General features: G+C 36.3%; 1 protein-coding gene across 7 annotated transcripts; it reads left to right on the top strand.

Annotated features, from left to right (window-relative positions):
* Nucleotides 1-414: 414 nt before the first annotated feature.
* Nucleotides 415-9,294, top strand: LOC103519301 (histone-lysine N-methyltransferase SMYD3). 7 transcript variants are annotated; one of them, XM_026830849.1, is made up of 5 exons: nucleotides 415-782; nucleotides 5,177-5,327; nucleotides 6,593-6,671; nucleotides 7,711-8,018; nucleotides 8,924-9,294. In XM_026830849.1, the coding sequence occupies exons 1-5, from the start codon at nucleotides 676-678 to the stop codon at nucleotides 9,275-9,277; spliced, it is 999 nt and encodes a 332-aa protein (XP_026686650.1). In that variant the 5' UTR covers nucleotides 415-675; the 3' UTR covers nucleotides 9,278-9,294. The 7 variants fall into 7 exon arrangements, with proteins under 7 accessions (XP_026686650.1, XP_017303635.2, XP_026686649.1 ...); XM_017448146.2 differs by having other exon boundaries at nucleotides 416-782; nucleotides 5,204-5,327; nucleotides 8,924-9,292; XM_026830848.1 differs by having other exon boundaries at nucleotides 418-782; nucleotides 5,156-5,327; nucleotides 8,924-9,292.
* Nucleotides 9,295-13,183: the final 3,889 nt, after the last annotated feature.

Genomic DNA, 13,183 nt, shown 5'->3' with positions numbered 1-13,183 from the left:
TACGTTACGAAACACGCGATTTTTGTCCAATTTTTAGCGCAGATATCTCCATCTTTCAGGGAAACTTGCGCTTTATTCAGGGATCAGATGAGGCCTTATCTGCCTTTTTACCTCAAGTCCTTCTCATAACCACTTAACCGGAGAAAATAATACTAGAAGCCCCCCCCCCCCTTTGTAACTTTTAAAAGGCTTGGAAATTTCAATTGTTTTTTTTACTAGAGATAGTAAAGGACCCATGGCCAATTCAATGGTGATGAACTGATGACAAAATCCAGGTTCGAACCTTGGAAGTGGCACTCTTTGGATAAAAGTCGTCTTTTCTCGAGAAATTCAAATGAGAACCCCCATTTTTTATTTCATTTTTAAAATCTACGTCAAATTTCGTGGGGAAGTTGCGGAAAAAAAATCAAAAATTCGAATTTCCCGCCAACTTTACACGCAAAAAGGCCGACGATGGCCTATCTCAGCCCTGTACATAGACTGACGTGTGACGTGACGTGACACGTGACATCGTGACAAGTTGAGTGAGTCAGGTCGAGAGTCGTTGAGTGTTGAGTGATTTATGTACCAATATTATGATTATGAATTTTTAATATCAGAAATATCAGAATCAGTAATTCTGCATTTCTGCCTTTTCAACGTTTCGTCTTGCGTCTACCTACATATATTTAAAGAATGAGTGTCTTCAGAACTGAAGGATCTTTGTTATTCACAGAGAAGCCATTTGTATGTGTGTTACATTACAACCAGAGATTGAAACGATGTGACCATTGTTTTGAAGAGTAAGTATGAAGATAGAATAGATGTAGATGTAGCCAGCATCAGACCATCAGTGGCCTATCTAGAGCAGAGTGTTGTTTTTTTAGGGATAAAATACTGCCCAAGTAACCAAATTATCCCAACCCCATTAGAATCCAAATTGCACAACCCCATAATAGGTAATCCTAGGATCTTAAGTTACACCTGATCCCATTCCAAGGACAGGTCAATCACTAGTTTTCACATCGGTAATCAAATAAAATTATATTCTCCCTTCCATAAGGTGATAGAAATGTCAGCTCCCATGGCATAGTGGTCACTGCATTTGCCTTGCACATGGGACACACGGGTTTGATTCCCGGCAGGGTCAAGACATTTGTATCATGCAAATGATTGATTCCGTGACTGGCTGTTGTGGGGCCCACTCAGCCTCGTGAGGAAAATGAGGAGTTAAATGCACATATCGACTGGCGCTAGCATGGTAGGTAAACATTGGATTTTAGGATTATTGAAATATTGGGAAAATCCTACAATGTAGCTTAACCCCACACACAAAAAGCCCAAATTGAGGCTTAGGTGTAGGGGCTGGCCAGCCCCAAAGGACGGGTTGAGCTTCTACGAATCTACAATGCTGCAGTGAGCACCAAAGTTGTGACATAATAATACAAAGAAACTGCATTCACATTTACATAAGGTGATAAAAGGGAGTAGGTACCTAGTACCTACCTATAAGGGTTGTTAAAGGGGAGTATTCTCCCCTCTATGAGATGAATTCTCCTTCCTTTAATTTAATAATTTTGGTAAAGTTCCTCTTCTTCTTCTTGTGCTTCAAGTGAAAACAGTGTTGAAATTTGCTCTGTGTTTTTTCTAATTTCCAGTGGTTTAAACGGCTTAAATATTACTAGTGTGGATTAAACTTAATATTTTAAGTCCAAGGATTAATAATATAATACTATTTACCTGTGATACAAGTTTAAATTCATTTTATTAAGTAAAATATTATGTGTGATATATTCATTCAAAATTTTCATACAAGATTGAAAATCCATAACCTTAGAGGTTGCCAGGTAACGGTTACGTCGGTTAAGTACCTAGTAACAAAATAATAATATACTGTAACTAAGCAATACGTGATGAGTAATTAATAAATTATCAATATAAAAGCTAATTGTTGGCAAATCTAGTGATTTGAGGTCAAAATCTAGTGATTTTTGAAAGAAATGTAATTTCATTGCAAAATTGCCCTTAAAGCTGAAAAAATAGACTATTTTTTTTTCTTCCAGAAACCTACAATTTGCCCCTTCAAATTAGTCGCATATGCAATATGCACTGCTTAAAATTTAGTGAAAGTGCTATACCTAGTTGCCTTCACACACACATTTTTTTTTTTTAAACCAGCGGCGATAGCACCTTGAGGTCTTTCACTACTAATAAAAAATATTATATGAGACTTCTACCCTCAAAAACCACGAATAAACTACCAATTGGGAGAATTTAAAAATCTAGTGATCTTTTCCTTGAATCTAGTGATTTTTAAAAATTTGGAGTGGAGACCCTGTTTTCTACTGGGAGTTTAGGGCCAAATCATGAATTTTTTTTTCAAAAAAGCATTTTAAAAAAAGCATTTTGGCTCAAATGTAAAATGGGTAAAAAAAGCATTTAAAATGTAAAATGCAAAATGCTTTTTCAAAACCAATTTGAAATGTAAAATGTAAATGTACATTTTACATTTTGCATTTTACATTTTCCATTTTGCATTTTGCGGTTCGCACATCTCTGGAAATGATAAGGTTACTTTGTGAGTTATGTGAGTCTCATAAAAAAATCTCCGCCTCACAGAGAGCCACTGAAAGCAGAATGGGTTAAGATGACTCATCTTGTGGATTCCATGACGCATCTTATATTATAAGAACAAGAACTCATTCACAGTTCACATTTCATAGTTCACACACTGATCGACCAAATATTTTTTTTTGTCATTATTGGTAAGTGGTAAGTACGGGGGGCGAGATTTTTTTTTTTTTTTTTTCATTCTGAACAAGAGATGTGACATACCAAATCCGTGTAGTTGTTTTAGGTGCTGAATAACGTGGTAACATTAGTTTTTCGTTATCTTACATTTTTGAGGACTTGGTTGTAATTTTTAGTTTTAACACCCGCTCGGTACACCCAAGTCCTCAAAAATGTAAGGTAACGAAAATCTAATGTCACCTCATTATTCAGCACCTAAAACTACACGGATTTGGTATGTCACATCCCTTGTTCGGGATGAAAAAAATCTCGCCTCCCATACTTACCTTTACCTTACTGCCGGGTTTTGACAGGCCACGCTTGCGGGTCCAGGACCTCCAAAAAACAGCTTTTTCCGCTCCCCCCTATCCTATGCGATTTCCATCCAGTCTTGATTTCTGTGGGGGTTACTTCTTTGGTTGTACCATCTTCTTACTCCGTCACTTACCACTTGCCAATAATAGCAAAAAATTATTTGGTTCAACATGAAATTTGAAAAATGGGGGTTCTCATTTGAATTTCTCGAGAAAAGACAACTTTTATCCGAAAAGTGCCACTTCCCGGGCTCGAACCTGGATTTTGACATCAACATCGAATTGGCCATAGGTCCTTTTCTATCTCTAGGAAAAAACAGCTTCAAATTTCCAAGCCATCCAAAAGTTACAAGGGGTTCGCTAGGACTTCTGAACCATGCTGTATGTATACCTGTAAAATTTCAAAATTAAAAAATTACAAGGGGGAAATCTAGTAGGGGATACTCGGTGCGAGAATCCTGGTGCTAGGTTCCAGGCCAGTCAGTCTTTTGCTTTTGATAGAATCCGTTGAGGGATGTCTGTGGGAGTTTCAGGTCCTAAGTAAAATACCGTAATACCTAACCTCTCGATTAGCTATTAGTTATCATCAATACCTTTCGTTGTACTTACTTATCATTAATTGTAATACTCTGCTTTATCCGTGTAATTCTATCGTAATAAACTGCTTTATCTTATTTTATTATCTACTGTACGTAAATACCTACTTGAGTGTTTATCTGTGTTTTATTTAAGTGAACTATGGAGTTCAGTAATAAGGATATTTTGGAAAACGGAGGTTCTTCCGACTCCTCCGCAAATATAAATATATAGGTATATATTTTTTTTTTTTAAAATCGCCTGACTGTAGACCAATATTTTAAAAAAATTCGCCTGTGGCACTTAAATTGTGCGGTTTGAAAAGATCGCCTGCGGCACTGAGGATTTAAATTTTGGTCGGACTGCGCTTCTAAGAGGTTAAAGGCCTATCAACAAATTCGCCTGCAATTTATTTTGCTCCTTTTAGTATTCGGTTGTGATAAGGAGAAAAAATGTGTCGAGGTATATGAGAATTATGTAGGTACGTCGAAGTCAAAAATTACTCCCTTCAGTACGTACTTATAGGTACTTTTATTTTGAAAAATTTCGCCTGCGGCGCTATAATTCATTTTGGGTGTTGAATTATTTAAACTGAAGAGCCCCCGCTCCCCGTTCCAGGGCGCAGAAATTCCTAGGGGCACTGAAAATGTAAATCCCACCCTGGGAATTTTCAGGGATTTTCAAAGAAAATTTCTGGGATTTTAGGAATTTTTTTGGGTTTTGCCTGGGATTTTTTGTGATAGTCCCGTAAGAACACTGCTAGGTACCTACGTATAGTAGAAGTGTAGAACTCGCACTTCGTGCTCGGGGGCTTCGCGTGTTCGCTACGCGGAGTTGCGTATACGGTCGCGCTCCCGGGGCTTCGCGGGGTTGTGCATGGGGTCGCGCTTCGTGCTCCCTTGTTTACGGTCGCGCTGCGCGCTTCCGGGGTAATGTAAAATGCAAAATGCTTTTTCAAAACCAATTTGAAATGTAAAATGTAAATGTACATTTTACATTTTGCGGTTCGCACATCTCTGGATATCATACAATATGGTAAGTATATGATATCATATTCCACTGAGTTTTTCATTACAGGGTTTATACGCTTTTCCCAGAATGAAATTCCATGACTATTCCAGAAAATTTCCATGAGTTTTCCAGAAAATTAGGGGGCGGAGGTACTTAAAAATCAGTAAGCTTACCCCTTCATTTAAATAAAATATGTAATATGCAGAATGGCAAGGAATATGAGGGGGAATGCGCTGCAGGCCGTTTTTCGGAAAAACTTGATATTAATTTGAACATTTTTAATTTTTGAGCAGGTGGCAAATTCCATGATTTTTCCAGGTTTTATTTAAATTTCCACGATTTTCCATGACTTTTCCAGTTTTTCCAGGATTCCAGGTAGCGTATAAATCCTGCATTATGTATGGAGGAAGTACATAATCATCAATTTTTGTTCAAATGAATGAATACCTATTTGTATCTTTATTGCCCTTTGATTTTATTTTCAGAAAAAAACTCACAAATTGCAGACTATGTGATAAAATTGCTTATTGCAGCTCTCAATGTGAAGAAAAAGGGTGGCCCATGCACAAGTTTGAATGCCCCAATATGAAAAGAATATCACCAAAGATTGTACCCGAATCAGTTGGAATGATGGCAAGAATTATATACAAACTCAAGGTAAATTTGACGTCAAGATACAAGATTTACCAGTATCAATTTTCCTTGGATCTGGAATTTTAAAAAAAAAAAATCTATAATTACTCATTTTCTCTGCTTTTCAACTGAAGCCTCACCTAAATAAGCGTATAAGGTCTATTATACAGGCTGTATAGAAAAAACGAGCCACTCGAAATATCTTGAGAATGGTCTTAAATTTGAAATCTTTAGCAAGAACCCCAACTTTTAACACACCTTAAAAATACATTATTTCGGTAAAAGTTTGATGTTGATCCCATGATCAAGGCAGGAACAGAGGCTTTTTAAAATTAAAGTCTGCCATGTTATTTCTCTGATAGGGGAAGCTCCAAAAACAATGAAAGCATTCTGAAACGTGATTTGAGCCTCAAATAGGTCGGTTCAATGATGCAGGTTGAAATATGGATCCAAATGAGAGGTTTTAAATTCTGGAGCCAAAGCTGTATTTGATAGTATGTATAGTCAGGGCCTAAATTCCGGGCCTAGCAATTTCGGATCTGAATTTTGAGCTAAATCATGAAAGTGACCTATTTAAAGCTCAAATCACCTTTCAGAATGCTTTCATCGTTTTTGGTGCTTCCCCTATCTAGGCACGGCCAAATAGGGTCGGCTTTTCTTGTCAGTCTCTTTGAGGCAACCCTATTGTGTACCTCATGCCATTACAGACAGACAAAGAACTTTTCACTTTATATTTCCAGAAAGCCTGATATATTTTTCCACGATTTAGTAATTTTCAAACAGTTCTACAATTTTATTTATTAAGATTAGAAAACCTTTAGTAAATTGCTAAAGTAGGCAAGTAGATCTCAAAATTTTGCTAGTACTGTCTCAGCTCAACCCGGCACATAACCACAACCTGAAAGCACCAGTTCCGCATGGATCACTGAAGTTGAGCACGGGTGCGCATGGTTAGTACCCGGATGGGTGACCATCTGGCCAATAGCGTGCTGCTAGCTTTAAAAAAAGTTATTGGAGTCAGAGAAAGTAAAAAAGTTAACCAGTTTTTCCATTGTCTATAGAGGATTTTTCACTACTAAAAATTACAATATAATAATGATTTCGATTGGATTGACAAACAAAGTAAAGTTATTCGATCAATTGAAAAAAGAAAACTTTCACAGTGTAGACAGCTTTTAGGCGAAGTCAATCCACCATACTGTAGGGATGGTGCTTTAAGTTCAAGCAATTAATGAGTACCTAACGCTATCATTTTTAGCTCATTTGAAATGGATTTTTTTGTCTTTCAGTATTGCAAAGGCCTTGCAGTGAAGGGATTCTATGGTGAGAAAGAAAATGAATACCGGACATTTGGCAACCTGCAGTCACGTAAGTACAATATGTGGCAGTAACGAGATATTCTAGGAAAAAAAAAATTCTATTACCTACTAAAGATTTATTATTTTTTTATTTTTTTTATTTTTATTGTACATAAATCCACAAAATAGGTACATGGTACAAAGTCAGTTACAAAAAATAATAACAATAATACAGTAATAATAATAATAAATAGATAACAAATAGTGAAAAAAAAAGGAAAGATGAGAATAGCTAACTAAGCTGACAAAATAATGTGAAAATCAGAAAAAGTAATGAGAAAGTATTACAATCGGTCCAAATTTTCAAAATCGGGAAATGGGTCTCGTCTCCTGATTCCAGAAAAAGTGTTTTTTGGCCCATGGTCTGTGTGTGTGTGTGTGTGTGTGTGTGTGTGTAATATGTAATATAGTATTTAAATGGGAATGTGTGGTACAAATTATCTGAAGAACGGTTTGTTGTAGAGCGATGAAATTTGGTTTGATATCCCGGTATGGAACCATTTCCCATGTATTCCGTATTCAACGAACGAAGTAAGTTCCACGTTTTATCTCGACGATTCCGCTGTTAATATTTGACTTCTACGATTATTATCGAACGGGGAGCCTGATTGGGATGGCCCAATTGTGATTAAATGTGGTAAAATAGTTCAACACGACTGAAATTTGTTTCTGGTCAATTTTGGGATCATTTGCCTCTATGGGGATCCAGAGGGACCCTTTTTTCTTGGTGATTTCTTCACAGAAGCTCTAGAGGTAGAGAATGCCGTAGGTTTAAACCGCATACTTGATGAAACTTTACAGTGCGCCAGGCCAAGTTCCGGCCTAAGCACGCCAGTGTGTATATTACACGAAACATTTCGCCGCTATTTTACCCCTATGATAACTCCGTCCATTTTCCATAATATTTTGTCATTTAATTTGGACCTCATGTTAAGCTATACTTGCTCATGATGTCTGCTAAATTCCGGAGTTCTAGCTGTACCGGAAGAATAGAATAGAATCAGTACTTAAATAAAGTTTGCTTGAAATGTTGAATATTTTGTGTGTAGATTACGAGGAGCTTCAACAAGACAGAAAAAGGCTAGAGGATTTCCTTTCACTCACTCATATTCTTGAAGATTTCATGGGTCACACTGAAGTTCTACCCCCACCTACTGAGTTACTCACGATTTATGGCAAAATGTTGATCAACTCGTTCAATATAATGGATCCGAATATGAATACTATAGGATCTGGACTGTACTTGGGTGCCTCACGTTTCGATCATTCCTGTGTGCCCAATGCTGTAGCAACGTTTAGTGGGACAACCATTTCTATTCGACTCATAAAGCCAGTCAGCCCATTTGATTGGTCAAAGGTTAGTATGATATTGTGCCAGACACAGAAAGCAAGTTAGTAAGTATGAAATACAATTGTTTTTTAAATATCGTGAATATTTAAAAATTAAATTCAGATAAAAAAAAAAACAATATTTTTATCAGGACAGTTACGATTATAATAGTATAGAGTCAACATCTATAAAAAAAAAGAAAAATCAAAAACAAGGATCAGTTTTTTTCTTCTGAAAATGCATGTTTCTTTAGATAAATGTTGATGTAACTTACTTTCTCCTCAATATTTTTACACCATTTTTGAACCAGGTGCTTTAGAAATGAACACAGAACATTAATTTTATTTACTACTGGTGAAAATTAGAAAAATTCTCTGGACTCTAGCCGGAACTTTTTTTTAAGTCTATTTTTTATTAAACAACTAATGGTAAAAAAGGAGCAAAAAAAAAAAAAAAAAAAAAATGAAAAAGATAACTCGGAAACTAAGCGGATACGAAAAAAGTTATAGAATTTTTTTTTTTTTTTTTTTTTTAATGACCTCAGGAATCTACCCTTTTGGTAACGTTTTTCGTGTTCACCCTGTATATAAAATAAAACTCCATTTGAATATTTTCCTTGTAGTAATTACGAGAAATACAGAATTAGGTAAGGTATATGAACATACCTCTCAGTTTCAACTTGGCTATGTTTTTCCTTCAGGTTTCACGTTTAATTATTTATTTATTTGAGTAGGAAAACATAGCCAAGTTGAAATTGAGAGAAGGTTGAAGCAATTAAGATTCAGCATTTTCAGCAGCCACTAAAACTAGGAATGCAGACTTGGCCTTAATTTTCTGATCTCACCATTTTTATAGGCCGACATGTTTGGATAGGAACTTGGCCTTTTTTTTTCACATTTCTGTTTTTTTTTTTTGTGGGTTTGTATTTACAGGTATTTGTTTCCTACATAGATGTACTCCAACCAACATCAAAAAGGATTAGTGAGTTAAAAAAAGGATATTTTTTCGAGTGCCAATGTGTATTTTGTCTTGACAGGGAACAGCAAGAGCATATGCTGTCTATGAGCTGTCCAAACCAAAAATGTTCTGAACCTATTTATATCTCTGAAGAGTATTCAAGTGATGTAAGTATAGGTAATAACTGTCAGTTTATTATTATTATTTTAGAGAGAGAGAGAGAGAGAGAGAGAGAGAGAGAGAGAGATAGTCCATTAACTGCCAAGGTCTTATCAAGATTCTATAACCCGTCTGTAAGTTCCGTGCTTATAAATCTTACATTACAATAAGAAGAAAGTTCTGGTCCCTAAAAGTACAGAAGTACTTACAGGGATAATGAAAATGCTAGTTTTGTAAAGAATGAAAGAATTATCATTATACAAAACCCGGTGTGGACCCCCAGAATTGGCAATTTTTTTATATAAGTAATTATTATTTCATTCCTTAATTCCCAGCCGTTTCTGAGATATAAGCGTGGTTCGCAAATCACGAACCACCCTGTATATATATATAAAAAAAAAAATGCATGAAAAGAAAAAAAAGGGCGATGCGTAAAAAAAGGTTGAGAATCACTGATTTAGAGTACAGTTTTCCAGTTAAATTTCTATTAACCATCCGACTCATGTTGTAGGTATCAGGATGTTGTCACATATGTCACGCACGAACCTTGCAGTAGAAATTTAACAAATAATGCAAACTACCGCCACGCGCCATCACAATCACCAAAAAAAAAAAAAAAAAAAAAAAAAACTTTGTGGTTAAGCAGAACTTTTTCACAACTTTTGTGGATATCACAGAATTACTAGTGCCTCCTTTGCAATCATTTCAATATTGTTTTTACACTGGTAATGCCGCCACTGATCGCTACTCGATTAAAGTAGCCACTCAATTGTCCTCACGAGGCTGAGTGTACCCCAAAATCCAAGCAGAGAGCCGAAAAAAATTTGGACCCCGCCTGGAATCGAACCCAGGAACTCCGGTGTGCAAGGATAGTGTGATACTCACTCGACCACGGAGGTTTCTACATTGCTCCTAAAATGTCTTAACTCGAAACGCTTCAGATCTCGATGTATGTCAAATATCTTTGAGGAAGCAAGAAGGTTTGTTTCACGAATACAATATTTACAAATTACAAATTCTAGACTGTGCATTTTCATCTGCCATAGATCTTGCACATTGGAGGGAAGCTAAGGAGTATGGGGAGCGGTTACTTGTGGGTCAGAGGTAAGTCATGAAAAATAATTTCAAATTCAAAAATACAGGGTCCGGCAGAAAGAACGGACGATTTTCAAAATCATGCTGCGGAGTCAATTTTTAAGCTAGAGTAGTGATTTTACTTTTAAAATGTACAAAACATTATTACTTTTCAGAATATCTGGTCATTTTTTGATATCGAAGTTTTTTGTGGAGCACAACGCTCGTTAAGTGTCGATCCTTTTTTTCTACACACCCTCCTCCAGCGCCACAAAAATCTCCATGACTCTTCGAAATTTTCAAAGCATAGCTCGCAATTTTCTTCTAATGGCCTTTTCAAATTAGCTAGGGTACTTTGCTTATCGATGTAGACTCTGTCCTTATTAAGAAAAGTCACTGAGATTGAGCTCATGACGCCAAGTCGGGTGGTCCATATCACCTCTCTTTGATATCACTTTTCCTTAGAATAAACGCTTTTTTCGACCATAGAATCATTTAAAGTGTGACAGAAGGGCTTTATCTTGTTGAAAACACATGTTTTTAACATTTATGATACTACGACAAAGTTATTGCACAAGGAAATTGAGTATCATGGTGAAAATACGCTCTAATTTCTCCGAAAATGCGCGCCAATTATTAGAGCCAATTTTGAAGACTCCAGCGGCTTATATGACCTCCTCAAAGGAGTAATAAGTTGACAAGTGGCCTTCCTTGGGGATTATTTTAAAGACCAATACTTCCAGTTTCGGCATGGGAAACACTACCATGAGGTCGAACTTTAAAACTTTATACAAAAAATCCTCGGTCTAAATGTCAAAAAACACATTGTTTTATTTTTTTAGAAATGTCTCTGCAACCAACGGACGATGCTCCGACTTCCGCGAAACCCACTTTTCCAAAAACTTAGAACTCTGAGGAGACACAAAGATACCAATATCGCCAGTTTCTGGCCACTGACAAGTTTTAACAAAGTTATAAGCAAATGAAAAACGGTTAGTTCTTTCTCTACCGGACCCTGTATACCTAAGCATTATGGCTATAAATAAAATAAATTAATTGTAATTCCCTACCTCAACTTCAAGCGTCTCCATTTTTAATCAATCGATTTAGTTGTATCTCTGGGTTCACGCTCTGATTCTGATTGTAACATCAAGTTTGCATCAAGATCACAAACTGCAAATTCTTATGGACTTTTCAAATTGTTGCAACATACACAAAATGTTATAATGGAATGAATTAATTATGCCTTAGGTCACAACTTAGACTGAAACTTTGATGGATTGTTTTTATGTCTTTGCAAATTTCTCCATAATCTCCATCTTTCTTTGGTTCCTCAAAAGATTCCAGCCAAATTTATTAGATCAACAAAGAAAAAGAAAATCCCCTTTGCCAAGTTAATTAAATTCAGACATATCATTGGAGCCGCCACAAATGAACTTTTACATGTACAATCATTACATCAAAAGTATTTAACTACATATTTTTCGGAGGTGAACAACATTTGTGACCTGTGTTAGTCTTTCTTGTCATTTCATTTAGCAGCTTTTCACTCTTACTCGTATCAAAGTGCCTGTCACACAACGTTTCATATTCGAGGATTTTTTGAGTACCAGGTTAAACGGTAAAAATGCCCAAATAAACAAATCACCACCCTATTTAAATAAAAGCCTAAATTTTTTCCTTTTTTTTAGTTCTTAAAACCCGGCAAACAACCCAAATACTAACTGTGGATTGCTCGCGGATAAAGGGCAGGGAAGCGCAATAAAACTAGTACAGTCTGGACTGTACTGGTTTAATTGCGCTTCCCTGCACCTACTTATACCGGAGCCAATCCCACCAGTTAGTATTAGGTTGTTGGCCGGTTTTAAGAACTAAAAAAAAGGAAAAATTAGGCTTCTTAATTTAAATAAGAGGTCGTGATTGTTTATTGGGATTTTTACCGTTTAACCTGTACTCAAAAAAGGTGATTTTATTTTAGAAGTCAGTGTCGCACTTGAAAACCCGTATGGATAAACTTACTTCTGTAATGACGATGCTCATTATATTTTAAGATTAGCTTATGAAACACCGTTTATGAGCGTGTGTTCCACAATTTTGGGTGCATCCGCTATCTTAGTATTATTGATCCATGTTAGGTAATTATAAATTAACCAATTATTATGACTACCAACTTAAGCCCCACTTAAAGTCTATTTAGACTGTATGCTGTGGGAATCCAGAGTGGGGAAAAGTTGCCCGTCGCGATAATTTCCATTATTAAATGGAGAAATCTTGATGAACCATCTTGGATTGGTATAACCTTTGGGTAACGAAGTCTTTCTATTTACTTCTTAAACCTTGGAAAAAAACAAGTTTTAGGAAGAAGTTGCCTAAAGTGGGTAACGTACCTCTTAAAAGTCAATTGTCTCATCCCATACGTTGTTTTATGGTCTTTTACGTTAAGATTTGCGTGTATGGAGATCCATACCTGTTTACTGTTTTATTAATACAGTATAGAAACGTAGTACCGAGCATTCAGTTTGTTCGGCGTACTTTGCAGGGGCTTTTAAATCAGAGCCTCGCTAAACTGTTTACACATGTGTTTCTTTTGTTTATCTTCTATATGCTCATGCAAATTCCCGTTGATTGTAGACTTTTTGTCATGCTGTTTTAGACGACGGGGGTGTAGTCGTTACGTCCGTTCTTCTCCGGGATTCGGGATGTGACTCTTCTAGGTCTCTCTACTTTGCTGTGTAATTTTCTCCAATTGAAGTAACGTACACATTTATTTCTCTGTTCTATTTATTACCTTGACTTCCATTTCACCTCCTCCGGGTTCTCCAAGTATAGTTATTTCTTCTCTTAAATAATATGTTTGACCTCCTCTTGTAGTCCCACTCGTTAATCGCCTTTAGTATTTACATATTCGCTCATCTCTAGATCAGATCTACGATGTCTACTTCATAATCCTCGCTCCCATGCTCAATTATTACTATTCCGAAGCTCGACCGTTAGAATAATTG

This window comes from Diaphorina citri, unplaced genomic scaffold, assembly GCF_000475195.1.
Source record: "Diaphorina citri unplaced genomic scaffold, Diaci psyllid genome assembly version 1.1 scaffold2654, whole genome shotgun sequence".
Classification (NCBI taxonomy): Eukaryota; Metazoa; Arthropoda; class Insecta; order Hemiptera; family Psyllidae; genus Diaphorina; species Diaphorina citri.
This window is presented reverse-complemented; position numbering and strand designations above follow the sequence as displayed.

Bases quoted from the DNA above. Each gene is read 5' to 3' on its own strand.
- LOC103519301 (XM_026830848.1), top strand. From the start codon at position 676: ATGAGTGTCTTCAGAACTGAAGGATCTTTGTTATTCACAGAGAAGCCA. The intron at 5,328-6,592 runs GTAAATTTGACG...TTTGTCTTTCAG, and splicing joins GAATTATATACAAACTCAAG to TATTGCAAAGGCCTTGCAGT. The intron at 8,019-8,923 runs GTTAGTATGATA...TTGTATTTACAG, and splicing joins GCCCATTTGATTGGTCAAAG to GTATTTGTTTCCTACATAGA.